The sequence below is a fragment of the Eptesicus fuscus genome, chromosome 17 (genome assembly GCF_027574615.1).
Source record: "Eptesicus fuscus isolate TK198812 chromosome 17, DD_ASM_mEF_20220401, whole genome shotgun sequence".
NCBI lineage: Eukaryota > Metazoa > Chordata > Mammalia > Chiroptera > Vespertilionidae > Eptesicus > Eptesicus fuscus.
Window position 1 is genome coordinate 5,756,975 of NC_072489.1, and position 18,575 is coordinate 5,775,549.

General features: G+C 44.2%; 1 protein-coding gene across 5 annotated transcripts in view; it reads left to right on the plus strand.

Annotated features, from left to right (window-relative positions):
- Window positions 1-18,575, plus strand: part of LOC103292836 (WASH complex subunit 2A) — a 69,802-nt gene that overhangs the window by 42,688 nt on the left and 8,539 nt on the right. For 2 of the 5 annotated variants that reach the window (XM_054728627.1, XM_054728630.1), the window contains exons 20-23: window positions 2,370-2,533; window positions 8,777-8,897; window positions 15,365-15,520; window positions 17,207-17,386. In XM_054728627.1, coding sequence (XP_054584602.1) covers window positions 2,370-2,533; window positions 8,777-8,897; window positions 15,365-15,520; window positions 17,207-17,386 — 621 coding nt within the window. The remainder of the gene's footprint in view (window positions 1-2,369; window positions 2,534-8,776; window positions 8,898-15,364; window positions 15,521-17,206; window positions 17,387-18,575) is intronic. The other 3 variants (XM_054728629.1, XM_054728628.1, XM_054728631.1) reach the window with 3 other exon arrangements.

The following is an 18,575-nucleotide window of genomic DNA, read 5'->3' on the forward strand; positions in this document are numbered from 1 at the left end:
CACGTTCCCTGCGCGCCCTCTGGTGGTCAGCGCACATCATAGTGACTGGTTGTTCCCCTGTTCTGTCTATTTGCATATTAACCTTTTATTATATAGGACTAGAGGCCCGGTGCACAAAATTCGTGCTCAGGGAGCAGGGGGAGGTGTGTTCCTCAGCCCAGCCTGCACCCTCTCCAATCTGGGACCCCTTGAGGGATGTCCGAGATAAACGGGTGGTCAGACATCCCTCTCACAATCCAGGACTGCTGGCTCCCAACTGCTCGGCTGCCTCTGCCTGATTGCCCCTAACCACTTCTGCCTGCCAGCCTGATCACCCCCTAACCACTCCCCTGCCAGCCTGATCGATGCCCAACTGCTCCCTGGCTGGCCCAATTGCCCCTAACTGCCCTCCCTGCTGGCCTGATCGCCCACAGCTGCTCTCCCCTGCAGACCTGGTCCCCCCCAACTGCCCTCCTCTGCTGGCCCGGTCACCCCTAACTGCCCTCCCTGCTGTCCTAATCGCCCACAACTGCCCTCCCCTGCAGGCCTGGGTCCCCACCAACTGCTCTCCCCTTCAGGCCTGGTCTCCCCCAACTGCCCTCCTCTGACAGCCCAGTCACCCCTAACTGCCCTCCCTCCTTGCCTGATCACCCACAACTGCCCTCCCCTGCAGGCCTGGTCCCTCCCAAATGCCCTTCCCTGCAGGCCTGGGTCTCCCCCAACTGCCCTCCCTTGCTGGCCTGGTCTCCCCCAACTGCCCTCCTCTGCTGGCCTTGTCACCCCTAACTGCCCACAACTGTCCTCCCCTGCAGGCTATCTTGTGGTGGCCATCTTGTGTCCACATGGGGGTGGCCATCTTGTGTCTCGGAGTGACAGTCAATTTGCATATTACTCTTTTATTAGATAGGATTAGAAACCCTGAGCATTAAAAATCTTCCTTTATTATAATAATTGCTCTTCTTTATTTTAACATAAGCAACTTAGGGTATGATGTGGATAGCTGAATCGCAGATATGTTAGTGTTTTTATTGAAAGCAACTTAAAGTTGACACAACATAATTTGCTTTTTCTACTCAAACGTAGGAGTTTATGATGTATTTTCCTTTTTTTTTTTTTTTTTTTTTTTGCATTGTTAGTCGTTTTCCCTGTAGTAATGGCCAAACATTAGTGGAATTTTCATTACCACAGTAGTTCAGGGAAAATGAAAATATTAGCTAAGACTGGGAGCAATATTACTTCAGAATAAAGGTAACCAGTGTTCTAGAACAGTGACACTCAACAGTACATGCCCATAGGAATCATGGGGGGAACTCTAAGAGTGCTAATGCTAGATTCTGACCTAATTGGTTTGGAGGTACAGAGGTTACTGGAATTTTCTAAAGCTCTTTTAGGGAGTCTAGCATGTAGCCACTGCTCTAGAGGAGCGTGTCTCAAACCATAACATGTGAAGCAGTCCCCTGGGCATCGGTTATGAGTGCGGGTCTGATTCACAAAGTCGGGGGTGGAACCTGAGATTCTAAGTAACAGTTGCTACTGGCTGTGGACCCCACTTTGCTTTGCGAAGCTCTAGGCTCTAGAGATCGAAGGACCACTTAAGCAGGTGCTGAAGAGTTCTGTGATTTGAAGGGTGAGCATAGCCAGGTGAGGTCTTCTTAAATGCCGAGTGCACATGGAGACTGTTGGTGGTAAAGAGTCCTTCGCGGCTCTCATTGTGTTGTGTTTTCATGTGCATAACATGAGCTGCTTATACATTTTTTTTTTCTAGCCTGCTTTGGGATTTTTAAATTGAAATATTTTTCTCCCAATGTTGAGAGTTCTTTTTTAAAATATATTTTCATAGATTTCAGAGAGGAAGGGGAAGGGTGAGAGAGAGCGAAACATCAATGATGAGAGAGAATCATTGATTGATTGCCTCCTGCACACCCCCTACTTGGGATTGAGCCCACAACCTGGGCATGTGCACTTGACTGGAATCGAACCAGGGATCCTTCAGTCTGCAGACCAACGCCCTACCCACTGAACAAAACCAGCTAGGGCCAAAGTTGAGAGTTCTTGATTTATTTTTTAGCATTCCTCTTTATCCCCTTTAATTAATGATCCTCTAAAGTAGACAAGTTCCCGTCCCAACACAGAGCAGAACCTTAGAGAGAAGCATCGTGGCAGGCAGGGGAGGAGGAGGGCATGAGCAGGTCTGTGAAGTCAAAGAACCCAGCTGTCTAGATTGGAGTTCAAGGAAAAGTCTTGGACATGAGCTTTCTTCATGTGTGATACACTTAGTGCAATACTTAGTTTAAATACAACTTAGTCTAATGAATGCAAATTTTATTTTATTTCCCAGGTTCCTTAGACGCCATTGCCACTGGGTTTTAATACATATTTTATATTTTAAGGACCAGTGGAATGTTACTGATTCACAGACCAACTCAGCTTCTGACGACAGGTCTAAAGGCGAACTTAGGAACTCCGAGCCCAGCCGGGTCCAGGAGACTGTGAAAAAGACCAGCCTCTTTGAGGAAGACGACGAAGATGATCTGTTTGCTATTGCTAAGGACAGGTGAGAGTTATTGTGCAAAGTCATTTAATCCGAGCCTGTGGTAACAAGTACGGTATTTGATGTGCAGGCTGTCAGTTCCTGGGTGAGCTGCTAATCATTCGTTCCCTGGTAGTCAAACAAATGAGGATATCTCCGCTTTTCACTTGCAAGGTTTTCTTCTCAATACTGCGGATTTTTTTTTCTCTGATGGATCCTTAATTTCTTCTACCTATCATTTTGTTAACCTTAAAATATTATTTTTCTTAATTAGGGGTTTAAGTACGGTTTGTTTTTCCTCTGGGATATACTAAAAAATGTAGTTTGGTCAAGGTTACTTAAGTTTGTCATTTGGATAGGAATCGGGCCAGCATTGAACTGTTAGGAGGGTGGTTCTCTCAGAGCTGAGCTGAGTCACACCCATTGCTGGTACTCCTTAGCGGTCTAGGTCCTTCACATTCATTCCTACTTGGACTGGAGCTGGCAGGGTGTGGAGTGAGCATGGCTGTGGCTGGTGTTGTTGCCTACTGCCAGAAGAGCTATGCATTCAGAGTAACGCCCTTGCAAATACCTATTTTTTTCTCTTGAGAGCCTTAATGATCCCTTTGAAATCCAGCTGAATAGTAGTAGCATAAAGAGGCAATTGATTGGACATGTAAATCTTACCCATTAGTGTGGTTAAGCCTTTGTTTTGATTTTCTTTTTCTTTTTTTGTAAGAGAACACTTATTGGGTAAATCACAGCGGTAAAAGAAGTAATCCCTAGAAGAAATGGGCTTAGGAAACAAGTTATGGAGGTAAAGGAAGGGCCCCTGGAGCCTGGGAGTGAGGGAGCTGATGGTAATGTGCCTGGGCGAGGGGGAAGGGAAAGGCTCGGGCATGGGCACGGGCGTGCCCGCAGGAGGGAGAGGCCCGTTTAGATTTGATAGTTCCAAAAGCACCTTATGTTCTATCTCTGAATATTGTGGCATCTTTCAGTGTCGCCATTTCTAAGTTTGGCCCGTATGGCCTCACCCCTGGATGTGTCGTTGGCCTCTGGTTAAGAATATAGGCTCTAGAATCCCAAGACCTGGTAATAAATTGTGGCCCAGCTCTAATCTCTCTGGGCCTGAGTTTCCTCATCATTAAACAAAAATAATAATAGTACTTTTTTCATAGGATCACTGAGGATTAAATAAAATCATAACGTGAACTACTTAGCATTGTAAGCATCTGTTAACCATTTATTGTCATGAATGTAGGGGAAATAACATTTCATTCCTTTATTCTCTCCCCGCCCCCCCAGTCGTCTTCCTTTCTTATTTGGCCAGCTTCTTGAAAGACTGAATTTAAGCCCCCTCTTTTATTTTTATTATTTTTATTTTAAAAATATATTTTATTGATTTTTTACAGAGAAGAAGGGAGAGGGATAGAGAGCTAGAAACATCGATGAGAGAGAAACATCGACCACCTGCCTCCTGCACACCTCCTACTGGGGATGTGCCCACAACCAAAGTACATGCCCTTGACCAGAATCGAACCTTTTAGTCCGAAGGCCGACACTCTATTCACTGAGCCAAACCGGTTAGAGCTAAGCCCCCTCTTTTAAAAAACCTTCCCTAACCCAAACAGATGAGAGAGAAGAGATAAATAGGGTTGGAGTCTAGAGCACAAATGGCTTCATTCGTATATGCTCCTCTGTTGCACTTGAGTGTTTTCCACATGGTATAGAAGTTACTGTTTTCACGTGCACCCCCTCCCTTCGCCCCTGCTGCACATAGGGCTACAAGTTAGAGACCTGGAAACATGTCCTATTTGTAGGCCCCAGAGCAGCTACACATAATTCCTGGCTTTCAGTAATTTGTTCTCTGCTCCAGACTCATTCCATCTCCAATTGGTCCAGAAGTTGTCTTCTAAAATTTAGTGTATGGGCATTTTTCTTAAGAAATAATTTAAAGCCCTAGCTGGTTTAGCTCAGTGGATAGAGCATTGGACTGCAGACTGGAGGGTCAAGGGCACATGCTTGGGTTGAAGGCTCTATCCTCAGTAGGGGGCGTGCAGGAGGCAGCCAGTCAGTGATGCTCTCTCATTATTGATGTTTCTATCTCTCTCTCCCTTTCCCTTCCTCTCTGAAATCAATAAAAATAAAAAAAATTTTTAAAAAAACAAGAATTAAAAAAGAAAAAGCGTTCATAGACAGTTAGTGTAGGAGAGGATGTAGAAGAATTGGAACCCTCATACATTTTGCTGGCAGGAATATAATGTGCAGCCACTTTGGAAAACAGCCTAACAGTTTGTTAAAAAGTTAAAAGTGGAGTTACTATATGACTTAATTTCACTCTGAAGTATATGCTCGAGAAATGAAAACATGTCCACACAAAAACTTGTACGTGAATTTTTTATGCTAGCCAAAAATTGGAAATAACCCAAAGTCTATCAACTGATTGAAAGGTAAACAAATATATTATGTCCATACAATGGACTTATTCACCAGTAAGAAGGAGTAAAGAACTAACAACATGCTACAATATGGATGGATGAACCTTGAAAGTATTGTGCTAATTGGAAGAAGCCAGTCACAGAACATCACATGTATGATTCCACGTATATATAATGTTCAGAATGGATAGATCCAGAGAGACAGAAAATAAATTAGTGTTTGGGGTTCAGGGGAAAGGAGAATTGAGAGTGACTGTTAAAAGGTACGGAGTTTTATTTCTGGTTGTTGGAAATATTGTGAACTTAGGTTATGATAGTTGTACAACTCTGAATATACTAAAACCAGTGATTTTACCCTATAAGAGGGTAAATTTTATGATGTGTAAATTATATCTCCAAACCATTAAAACAAACAAAAACAGGTTTACAACCCTAACAGACTTGTGCAACGCTGCCTGCCCCAGTTGATGCCTGGCACTCCTACATAATCCTACCTAATAATAGACAAATATGCAGATTGACCATACCTCTGACACACCCACAAGCCACACCCACCATCCAATCAGAGCGAGCATGCAAATTAACCCAAACCAAGATGGCTACAGCCACAGAGAGCAAAGTTTCCTAGGTAACAGAGGAAGCCAAGCTTTCCGCCTGTCCTTGCCAGGCCTGAGCCTCCACTCAAGCTACAAAGTTTCAATTATAGAAGGTAAACAAACTCAAACAAATGGCGGCAGAATGGAGCTTGAGAGAGCAGGCCAGGGTGGCCGCCGGCAACAGGGGAAGCAAAGCTTTCAGCACACCCTGGCCGGGCCCACCCGCTTAAGGCAACAAAGTTTCAATTATAACCCCAACACAAATGGCTGCCGGCCGCGGAGGGAGCCCCAGGCTTGGTTCTGCTCCAAGCTACAAAGTTTCAATTGTAGAAGGAAAATAAATTCCAGGGCCTCCGCTTGGGTTTCCAGGGGGCGTGGCCGGCCTGCAAACCACCACAGGCCCCTCGCTCAGGCCGCCCCACACCCCAAGGGAACCCCACCCTGATCAGGGACACCCTTCAGGGCAAACCAGCTGGCCCCCACCCCTGTACCAGGCCTCTATCCTATCTAATAAAAGAGTAATATACAGATTGATCATCACTGCAACACACTATATAGCTGCCCCCATGTGGTCAAAGATCCTACCCCTATGTGGACACAAGATGGCCACCACAAGATGGCCAGCAGGAGAGGGCAGTTGGGAGGCACCCAGCCTGCAAGGGAGGGCAGTTGAGAGGGACCAGGCCTGCAAGGGAGGGCAGTTGGAGGTGATCAACCCTGCAGGAGAGGGCAGTTAGGGGTGACCAGGCCAGCAGAGGAGGGAAGTTGGGGGCAAACAGGCTGGCAGCAGAGTGGTTAGGGGGTGATCAGGCTGGCAGGCAGAAGCGGTTAGGGGCAATCAGGAAGGCAGGCAGGCAAGCAGTTGGGAGCCAGCAGTCCTGGATTGTGAGAGGGATGTCCGACTGCCCGTTTAGGCCCGATCCTACCGGGATCGGGCCTAAACGGGCAGTCGGACATCCCTTGAGGGGTCCCATATTGGAGAGGGTACAGGCTGGGCTGAGGGACAACCCCCCTCCATGCACGAATTTCGTGCGCCGGGCCTCTAGTGATTAATAAGTTTCCCTTTCATCCTCCAATGTGTCCTGGTGTCGGCCATAAACTCTGTGGTCATCATCATGTTTTCTGATATCTGTACTTTATAAAGAAATCAAAGCATTTAACTGTTATTATAGTGAGAAATACTCCAGCTCACTGAGCAGCATATTTTTCTTGTGAGGACACATCTGCATGAGAGGCTGAGAGTGGGAAATGAGGGCCAAGGTCAAGGACTGCCCTTGTTTCCTAGTACAGCTATCGAGGTCCAGAAAAAAACTAGCTCTTCTCCAGCTTACTTTCAGCTTGCCATCAAATTTTTTTTGTGGGTTGGGTTTTATATTTGTTTGTGTGTGTGTGTGTTTAGAAATTACTTGTTCAGAAAATCATACGTAAGATTTTCTCCTGTTCTAGCTGCTTAATGAAATACCTGGTATTTTTTTTGGCAACTGAGATAGTTATATTTTAAAAATACTTTGTGGTTATTTATCACCTTGTGGTTAAATATTTTGGTTATGATTTGTGTAAATTTAAGTTGGTATATATCCTTAAAGGTATATTAGATATTACCTTACTCTGTCATTATGAGTTGGCTCTTTGTGGTTTTTAAAAAACCTATAATAATAAAAGTGTAATATGCTAATTAGACTGGACGTCCTTCCGGATGTCCTTCCTTTTAGACAAAGCCGCAGTGGGTGGGGGCTAAGACAGAGGCAGCAGAGGCCCCCAGCCACAGTGGTGGCAGGCAGGGGCCAGGGCCAAGGCCCTTGCACTAATTTCGTGCATTGGGCCTCTAGTATATATATATTTTAATTGATTTCAGAGAGGAAGGGAGAGGGAGAGATAGAAACATCAATGATGAGAGAGAATCATTGATTGGCTGCCTCCTGCACACCCCCCACTGGGGATGGAGCCCACAACCTGGGCATGTGCGCTGATTGGAATTGAACTGAGACCTTCTGGTTCATAGGTTGATGCTCAACCACTGAGCCACAATGGCCAGCTGGCTCTTTGTTTTAAAACTTCTTCAAGATATGGATTTAATTTTAACTGTCCTTTACTGTAGTGTATATGTTCAGTGTAAGTGCACTCACCCATTTGGTTAGTTGTGTTTCCTAATCGGTGATCTTTAGGTTTTTGTTTAAAACATGTAGGCAGACATCAATACTAAACTAATGAATAAACTACATAGATTGTACCTTGTTCATAATTAAACTAAGAAGATTGTAATATCCTTACTGGAGTATATGCCAATTATGTTCCAATGTAAGTAGATGGAAATGGTGAGCAACTTACTGAAATGACTTATTATTTTTATCTAGCTAAAATTTAATTTAAAGCTCTCATTTGGTAATTCTCTAGCATGCTAGTTGGACAATTGCTTATCACATAGTGGAAACTGGAACTTGACCCTTTACTAGTTGGAACCCTTTTTATTCTGGATTCCCTGTGTCCAGTGCTACGCCTCCACTTTTTTATTTCTTATCCTTAAAAGGTCCTGATCGGTATTGTTCTGGCAGACACTTACCGTTGGCCTTCTCTAGGGGCCAGGCCAGAACCGCAGGCGAGGAGATAGGGAAGACAGGCTAAGGAAGGTGGTGTGAAGAACTGTAGCTGCATGTTGGTATGGCCGCCCAGCCCGGGGTAGGAGATGGGTATTCTCCACGGGGTAGGTGATGTGATGGAGCGTGAAATGGAAGAGATGGAATAGGATGAGTTTCAGGTTTGAAGAGAAGGTATGGAAGGGCAGAAAGGTGCTTGGACAAACAGGGTTGAGTGGGCAGAGGGCACCAGGCCGCGGGTCACAGCCCAAAGCATGCCCTGGCCCTGCCATCTCTTGACAGTGCCTCCTGAGCGCTCTGGAAACGGGTTTCCTGCTCTGGCTCCTCCTGTGCCGTGGGGGGTGGTGAGAGAGGATGCTCCGTTTGTGAGTGCTGAGTGTGTGCGACTCGGCAAAGCGAACAGCCAGTGCACTACACTGAGTGAAAAGTCATTGAAAAGGGACAAGATAACGAGGCCCTGGACCTTGTACGTGAGGATGAGGAACAGAGGCTGCTGGTTTACAAACTGCACCTCCTTCAGCTTTCCTTGTTTGTTTTCAGCTGTGTAAGCTCAGTAGCTGGCTCGGATGTTTTAGTGGTAGGTGGGTTTCTATAGGTGTGGCTCAGAAAGGATACTGCATTTTTTAAACATCACATTTGCCTTTTTGTCTGTTTGTGTAGCCAAAAGAAGACCCAGAGAGCATCACTCCTCTTTGAAGACGACGCTGATAGTGGAAGCTCCCTGTTTGGCTCTCCTCCCACATCCATTCCTCCTGCAACAACGGTATTCTTAGCCTCTGAGGTTCGGGAAATATCCTCAAAGTGATGTTACATAAGTAGTGACACTTCCCTGAATCAGTTCCTGAAACCTGACCTGGAGGTTAAGTCTAATGGAGACCCATTTGCAGAGTTTTAGGAAGAGGTCTCTGCTTAGTGGAATATTGCAGATGAAGTGCACGTACGTGCAAAGCTTGGAGAGAAGGACTCCTCGTGGCAAGCAACCCATGCGGTGTCAGTGTAGATCTTGGTGTTTAGAGGGTGTGTGTGTGCGGGGGGGGGAGCGGGCACTGCTCTAGTTCTGAGGGATTGCCAGGTGTAGCGTCAGCTGCATGGAGTTCTACCTTAGACCAGGGTAGTTAAGGCATGAGTTATCTCTTTTAGGGGCATATTTTAAGTGTTAACACTCTGGTCCTGGTTTATATTAATAGCCAGTCATGAAGAAGGATGGAAATTCTGACATGCTACAACATGTATGAACCTTGAGGACATTATATTGAGTGAAATAAGCCAGTCACAAAAAGAAGTGCTGTATAATTCCACTGACACTGGGTACCTGGACTATGGAACATAAAGTAGAATGGTGGTTGCCAGGGGCTAGGATAGCAGAAGTGGGGAGTTGTTTAATGGGTACACAGTTTCAGTTTTACAAGATGAAAATATTTGAGGATTGGTTGGATAACAATGTGCTCATTTTTAACACTGTTGAATGATACACTTAGAAATGGTTAAAATGGTAAATTTTATGTTAAGTGTTTAATACTATAGTTTAAAAAAATTTTTTTGAAGTGTGTGTGGTAAAACAAAAATTGCCAGTCCGTGGCTCATGGTGGAAATACCCTTCCAGTGATAACATTTAAGTGGCATCACTACCCCAGTCACCTAAGGTAAAACATTTAGCCAATTTTTTTTTGTTTTCTAATATATTTTTATTGACTTCAGAGAGGAAGGGAGAGGGAAAGAGAGATTGAAACATCAATGATGAGAGAATCATTGATTGGCTACCTCCTGCACGCCCCCCACGGGATGGAGCCCACAACCCAGGCATGTGCCCTTGACTAGCTAAAATTGAATTTAAAGCTCTTGACTGGAATCGAACCTGGCACCCTTCAATCCACAGGCCGCCCCTCTATCCATTGAGCCAAACCAACTAGGGCCATTTAGCCAATCTTGATGTTAGTTATGTCAGGAGTATGAAAGAGTGAGGAAGGTGGCATTATGATGTTTGTTCAGGGAACCTAGCCACACTGGAGTCCTGTTTCGGCTGTCACTCATCTCTCTCCCACACATTCCCTCAGTGAGTATGTGCACCTAGAACAAAGTGAGGCCAACAGTGTTATAGCCTCTAGGCCATTGCCACCAGTCCCAAAGGGACTCTTAGAACTTCTTCAGCTGGACCCCACGAAGAACACCTTAAACGGCCAGGAATCAGACCAGCTCACCACCTGCCAGGAGGGCCTTCAGCCCCAACCTCGGAGCACTCCAGTTTGGCATGTGTTAGAGGCAGAAAGACAGGCAAGACCGGGAAGAAGAGATGACCCCCTGGCACTCCTCCCATGTGGGAGCAGCCACGGAATCCGAATGGCAGCTCCTCTCCTGCCCACCACAGCGATGGGCGACCAAATCCCTGACGCTGTGCCTGCCCGGGTGCATCGCTCCTCCTTGGGCTGCAGTGAAGGAGGGATATGGCAGTATCCTGTTCTACAGGTTGATACTTGGCTCTCCTTCCTTCCCTCTTAAATTTTTTTTGTTTAAAGTTTAAGTTACACAGAAATATGTGGGTGCTTTCATAAAGAAGGTCCCCATTCCATACTTCTCCATTGATGTAACCATTGGTAACAGTGTGCTGTCAGTTTTTTCAGGCCTGTTTCTAAGCATGTGCATCTTTCAAAAAAATTTAAGAGCATGCTGTACATTTTGGTGCATCTTTTTTGTCCTGCAGCAGATTCGTCATTTTGCTCTTTGCCATTACTGTATAGTACTCCACTGTGTCACGATGCCGGGACACGTGCCACTTTTTCTCCTCTGCTGGAGTGATCAGCACTGTTTTCTGCACGTTTGTTAGGGATGTTTCTTCCTACCCCTCTGCCTTGTCGCCTTTAGCCTTGACTGTTGAGCTAATTTCTTAACTGGCCTCTGTCAGTGCTCCTTCCCTTCATCTGTTCTCTTTGCTGTTGCTCTGGTTCTCTTCTTAAAGATAACTGATCCTGGCATCTTCTTGTTACAGTCAGTGCTTTAGCCGAGTCTATCATGCCACCTGTACTCTCTTTCTTTCTTTCTTTCTTTCTTTCTTTCTTTCTTTCTTTCTTTCTTTCTTTCTTTCTTTTTTTTAAAATGTTAGCAAATATATTTCCTTCTCTAAATTATTTTTTTATTAAGGTATTATATGTGTACATATCTTACCATTGCCCCCCTGTACTCTCTTTCTAACTGGACCCATCTTGTCAGCCTCACCCACATCTACTCAAACCTGAAACCTGACCTGGAGGTTAAGTCTAATGGAGACCCATTTGCAGAGTTTTAGGAAGAGGTCTCTGCTTAGTGGAATATTGCAGATGAAGTGCACGTACGTGCAAAGCTTGGAGAGAAGGACTCCTCGTGGCAAGCAACCCATGCGGTGTCAGTGTAGATCTAGGTGTTTAGAGAATGTGTGTGAGGGGGGTAGGTTGGGGGGGGCGGGGCTCATCCTGTCCCAGAATACTCCAGAAGAGGATGGTGTCTCTTTTGTCTGGAAATAATTCTTCATGTTTTCAGACATAGTATAAATGTTAACTTGTCCTATGAAAGCTCCCCAGACCAGACACATGCCAGTTAACGAATGAGGAACTCTTTCCTAACCACTTGCCCATTGGGTGAGGTTGCACAGCTTTGCCAGAAGTGTTCAGCATTGGGGAGCATGCTGTTTTCCTGGCATGGGCTCTGCAGTGCTTCGAGGTGCTCACAATCCTTTCCTCAAATCACCTGTACTTGCAGCCCCCTAAATAGGACATCTAGTGGCTCCATGGTTAAAAGAATCGGGAGATCTGAGTGATTTTTTTTTTTTTTTTTTTTTGGTAAATTACAAATAGTAACTTGTACCCAGATAAATGAGCAATAATCTAATGAATTTTGAAGTATTGGGAAATGTAAAACTGTAAAACCTGTAGTATTAGGATTATTAAATAAGACAAAGGTCAAGGATACACATTGTAAGTACCTGAACAATCTGCATGACTTTCACCATTTATGAAATATAATTACCTTTAGACACAATATTTAAAAGATTTTTTGTTTAGAAATCTTAGAATATTTTAAAGTAAGGTAAATGTGACTGACTTGTAAACCTATCAAGAAAATTAAACTATGACAAAGATGGTCAGCTTATCTTTAGGCAAGTTTAAAACCAATAGATTTGCTCAGCTGGTGTTGCTCAGTGGTTGAGCATTGACCTATGAACCAGGAGGTCACGGTTCAGTTCCTGGTCAGGGACACATGCCTGGGTTGTAGGCTCAATCCCCAGTGGGGTGCATGCAGGAGGCAGCTTATCAATGATTCTCTTTCATCATTGATGCTTCTCTTTCTCCCTTCCTCTTCAAAATCATCCTATATAATAAAAGTGTAATATGCTAAGTGTCCGACTGATCAGTCAACCGTTTGGTCGACTGCTCAACCAGTTGCTATGACATGCACTGACCACCAGGGGGCAGGTGCTCCAATAGCTTGCTTCTGGGGTCTAGCCGATTGAGACTGGGCAAGAGGGCTGGATAGCCAGCCAATCTCCAGCTGTCCCTCCCCGGCTGGTAGGCCCCCATCGGTCCTGATTAGAGACTGGGCGAGAGAACCCACCCGTGCATGAATTCGTGCACCAGGCCTCTAGTTAAAATATTTAAAAAAAAACACCACCCAGTAGTATGGGTAGCATTTTCCTTGGTTTAAAGTTCATTGTTATATGCAGGGAGAATATGTTTTACCATAATTCTCATTTTTTACCCTCATTAACTTGCATCAAAGTTAATGTAGTTTTTGGTGAATCCATATCCACAAAATTTTAAAAAAATTATTTCAGTTTTGCCTTATCTCTTCTGAAACTCTTGTGGGTTTCCAGCTTTTTATTCAAGTTCAAACGATTATGCATTTTAAGAATCTCTTCCTAACAATAATTAAAAATCTTCTTACCCTGTTATTCCTACTTGATTCATAATTTTGCGTATCTTAGTAATATTCTTCTGTAGTTTCCAAATCTGTCTTCCTAACTTCGTTTAGCTACTGCTTCAAAGCTCACCACCTCATTCCATCTAGTCCAGTGGTATGATATGTTACAGTTTTTTCTCAAAAATTTCTAATGTGACTTGCCCTGAGAATACTGATCACTCTAGTCAAGTCACATAACATCAGTTTCCTGATCTCTGAAGTTCCTGCCTCCAGGTAATGGACAGATGAGAGGCAGGGCAGAGTGCTTGCAGACTTGTCTAGAGCCCCTGCCTGATGTAAAATACCATGACTGATATTACACTGTATGATTCTTTCAAGTAAATGGACAAACAGATGTGTGATAGCTATTAATGTAAATTAAGAAAGTAAGGGCTAGTTAGAGATATAAGTAATATATGTGTGTGTGTATATATATATACATATTTTTTAAAGATATATTTTTATTGATTTCAGAGAGGAAAAGAGAGGGAGAGATAGAAATATCAGTGATGAGAGAGAATTATTGATTGGCTGCCTCCTGCACGCCCCCTTCACTGGGGATGGAACCTGCAACCTGGGCATGTGTCCTGACCAGGAATCGAATCATGACCTCCTGGTTCATAGGTTGATGCTCAACCATTGAGCCATTCTGGCTGAGCTATATTCTTGTCTATGAAGCAGCTGATACTTACTGAAGAGAACAGGAAACCTTGAAAGATGAGGATTTGCCACTATAAACTCTGAGGAGCAGTCGTGGCATGTGAAAGTTTGCAACAGGTTTAAGGAAAAGTGAGAACTGATGGGGTGCAGATGAGTAAAGGGATATAATGAGTGTCAGTTCATTGTCATATTTAGCATTTGCTTAATGCAAATGGTACACGTCTGGGGTGGGAGATGAAATAATCCGGTGTTTTAGTTTAGCATGACAGCTCTGGAAGGTGTTACACAGCTGAAATGTGAGAGGAGGGAGGCAGAAAGGAGACTCGTAGTTGTCTTAGTGGCAGAGGTAAGGATCTAAGCGATTGCAGGACCTGTGGAGTCGAGGCACAAGGAGACAGGTGCAGACGATGTGGTAGCAGAAACTCCGAGGTGCCATGTGTGCCAGCTCGGGGCAGTGGCGTTTATTTCTTCTCTCTGCATGTGCCCCCTTCATTGTCCTGTCCAGGGTTCTTAGAAACTCTCGAGATAGGGAGTTCACCACAAGAATAGTCCTCAGGAGAGAGGTTTATTACAAAGCCCAGCACTCGAGGGAAGCAGCACCCAGAGGAGAAAGGAAGTGCTGCTGCTGCTGAACAGGGCCCGGTTCAAGCCCAGGGAACCGTTTTACAGAAGTAGAAGCAGGAAAGATGACGTCGCAGCATCATGTCTGAGTATGTGCAGGCAGGGACTCTGGCGCCTGAGCAGTGGAACTACATGCTTCTTCATGATTTGCATGTCTCATTAGCTTGTTAAATTTCCACTGAGGGGTGTGTTTTTTAGCATTTAAATGAGGGAGGGTTAGGGAAAAGACAGTCTCTCTTGTTAGGCGCATGTGTGAGCAAAGGGAATACAGTTGAAGCCTACCAAGTAAATGTGGAGACGGCAGTGCCCTTCAGGCTGGTTGCCAATTGGCTGTAAGGAAAAGGGAAGGCATTGGGGCAATTGACAGGTTTCTGGCTTCCTGCCAGCTGGGCCCAGGGCGCAGCCTGTCTTGCTTTCCCACCACGACATTTAGCCAGCTCCTTAGAGGGCTGTGGTTTCAGCTTGTTCTGTACATTGCAGTGATAGGCAGCACACTTTCCTTTTTTTGTTTTTGAGTGTTAACCTAAAAATAAAAGGCGGAAGTGAGAGGCAACAAGCATTTATTTGCGATCCAAAAGACTAACTGTTCAGGAAGTACTGATTCAGGCGGAAACCCAAATGGCATTCTGATATTCTGATTAGGAGCAAGGCAATGAGGTATTTATGAGAAAGGGAAGGGGAACAGTTACAGGATTAGAAGGAAGGAGTTTCTATGGTGTTAATAAGCTAAGGAAGGAATTTATGTAGGTGCAGATAAGCTCAGATAGTGATGCTAATTCTAAAGACTGTTTTTTAGATTTCAGTCCTAGTTGTAATCTCTGCTTTCTTGTTATTTTTGCAAATAGTTGTTGGGATTCCCTGCTGCTGTAGGCCCATCCAAAGGTCATTTGGCCCAGTTGCTTCCCCTCCCCCCAGCCACACCTTCCCCAGGTAGAGGAGTAAGATGTGCAAGGCGCAGTCCCTTTGGGATGGTAGCTCTACTCCAAGTGTTTCTGTTGACATTATTTTTCATGAGGGTGTCATTGACTCATCTTTTGGTAGAAAAAAGAGACTGTCCCTGAGGTACCACCTTCGCTGTTCCGCGATGAAGAAGAGAAGGAGGTACAACTTGGAGAGAAGCCTGTGGACAAGAAGGCTGAGAGTGCCAAAGAGGGGTCCGAATTTGGGAGCACTCGTGTGGTTGAAGAGGCAGAAAAGGTGGACTTTTTTCTTGTATTTTCCAATAGTTTGTCTTATGTTCTTGTAATACACATGCACACACACACACACACACACACACACACACACACACGCCTTTACATTTCCTACTACAGAAAATAAATGGCCCTTTGGTCAAACGTGTGAAAACACCGTAAAGTATAAAGCAGAAAATCAAATCTCTGGTCCCAGCCTTCAGGAGCCCTTCAGCGTTGCTCGGCTTTCAGACTCTCCCAGGCACGCATGCACACAGGATGTGCCCGTTGCCATGTGCCCTGTCATTTTGTGCCAGTGTCCACTCTGCCTTTCTCTCTCCAGGGTGTTCTTCCCCGTCTTATTTTTCATGCTGGCTTTCTCTCTGCATGTCTGCTCTTTCTGACTTGTTCTCTTTTCTATTACCCCCAGTTCCCTTCCAGTCCCCACCTGTACTTCAAATGACCTTCTTAAGAAGATTTTAGCTTACTCTATTTTTTCCCATTAAGTTGATGTTGGCTGTGAATTAAAGTGAAATTTGTTTTTCTTCTAAAACATGAGCTTCCTTTTCCTGGATCTGCCATTTCTTGCAGGAGAGGCCTGTGGATAAGGCTGCTGGCTGTAGCTGGAAATCTGCAATTGCCTCCAGTCTCTGTATGCCTTTCCCTTTTTTCTATCCTCTGTGTGTTCAGCTCTTAGATTTAGTCTCCCTTCTAGGGCCTGTGTGAAGAACATCACCTACACTTTTCCTCTGGAGGCTCCTGGGGCGCAGCAGGACCTGAGTCATTGGTTAACATTCTCTTCCTGTGATTTCAGTGTGGCCCTCTCTGTGTTCCCGCAATCCCTGAGTTACTCTAGTCACAGCCCATTCCACACTTCAACTCTCACTGCCTGTTGAACTGCTGTCCCCCTTGCTTGCGTATGAACTCCTTGAGTATTGGGGCCAGGTTTGTTTTGTTCACCATTGTGTCTGCAGTACTTAGCGTATTACCTTGCACATAGTAGTCACTTTACAAATTACACATTTCTTCAAAGAAGCACAATCTTTCACAGTTGAACCACTCTGAAACTAGGATGCACCACACAGTAAAAGGCATGTTTAATTGGGAGTTTTTTTCTTTCTTGGCGGTTCATACAGTAATAATGGTTCTTACGACCAATGGTAACTTAACCTGAAATGTGGTACTTGTTGAATGAATAGAATAAATGCTTGATTTTAGCATTATTTTAGAGATTCTTCTAATTGCATACAATGTGAGTCTTCTCTAATTTAACTGTCTAATTTTGTCAATTAGGTTTCTCCTTGAGACTTGTGTGTTAGGTAAATATTAGGAAATACATGATCCACTCCTAATGGTTGGTATTTGTGTTATCTCTATGACTTAGAAGTTATTAATAGCTCTTGAGCAACCTATGTGGATCAGGGTAATAACTGGCATATATCTCTTGGTAGGAATGAGGAACCCAGGTTTTAAAATGATTGAAAAAATTATCTTTGGCTATAAATTATCTGCACAAGACTCTTCATTGGAGCAGCTGGTTGAGAATTGGCTTCAATGTTTTATTACCTGGGAGTAGATGTGATGAACTACAGTGCCCTGAGACATGTGAATGTGGCCGTTACTGGATGAATGAGGAGCTTAGAAGGCCACAGAATAGAATTTGCTTTTCCAAGTCTTACTTATATTTTTCTTTATTATTTCCATTTTTCAGGAAGGGCCTTTGACTGTATCTACTCAGGAAGCAGTCAAGCATTCTGATTTATTTTCTTCATCATCCCAGGACAAAGGAACCAAAAGTAGAACCAAAACTGTTCTTAGCTTATTTGATGAGGAAGAGGATAAAACAGAAGATCAGTGTGGCATCCAGTCTCTAAAGAAAGAAGTAGGGAAGGTGAGCAGAAGCAGAAAGGCTCAAGGCTTTAGAAGGATAGAAGAATCTTATTTCATGGTATCAAGCCTGTCATGTGAGTTGCTGAAGAATTGAGGGTTCCAGTTTCTCCACATCCTCACCAGTACTTCTGTATATTTTTAAAAATATTTTATTGATTTTCTTACCCGAGAATATTTTTCCATTGATTTTTAGAGAGAGTGGAAGGGAAGGGGAGAGAGAAACATGGATGTGAGATCGATTGGTTGTCTCCCACACGGGCCCAGACGAGAGACAGGATGAAATCAGCAACCAAGGTACGTGCCCTTGACTGGAATTGAACCCGGGACCCTTCAGTCTGCGGGCCGATGCGCTATCCACTGAGCCAAACCGGGTAGGGCACTATATTTCTTCTAGTCTCTTATTGTGGCTGATTTTGGACTGTGATTTTTTGTTAAGTTTTGAAAATTGTAGCCTTAATTTCTATGTTACACTGGTTTTTATGTATAATCAATAATAATAATTACTAACTTTAAACAAAAACTTTTGGGGGTGGTTAATCCTCATCCACAGGCATATCTTTTGTTTCCATTGATTTTTAGAGAGAGTGGAAGGGAGGGAGGATGAAGTGAGAAAGAGAAAATCGATGTGAGAGAGACACGTTGGTTGCCTCCTGCACATGCCAGGGTCTGGCCTACAACCCAGGAATATGCCTTTGACCTGGAATTGAATCCGGACCCTGTAGTCTGTAGGCCAGTGCTCTAACCACTGATCAAACCGGCCAGGCCTTATTAGTTAATTTTTAATATGACCCATTTTGTCAGGAGTGAGTTTTTTTGTTTTAATTTGTGGATGTGATACTAAAGAAATAGGGGAGGATTTTAGAATCTGGGGCCCTGTAATGTCAAACCAAGTAATGTACATAGTAACTTTCAATGTCAGACACTCCAGCAAACACAAAGAACTTGTTTGGAATCTGCAGGCAGTGGGCTAGGAGGTGGATGGGAATAGGGGCAGATTGGCTGGTTATACCTGTGCCAGGACTTTGGACTAAGATGCTAACAGGTTAGGTATATGTGCTTGACCACTTGGTGTGGTTTCTGGTTTTAAGTCAGCTGTTGTCTCTTTTTCCCTTTGGCAATGAGATGGAGAGAACTTACTTAATTTTTGTGTTTTCACCCCTAAAATTTTTCTCATTATGGAACTAATAGAT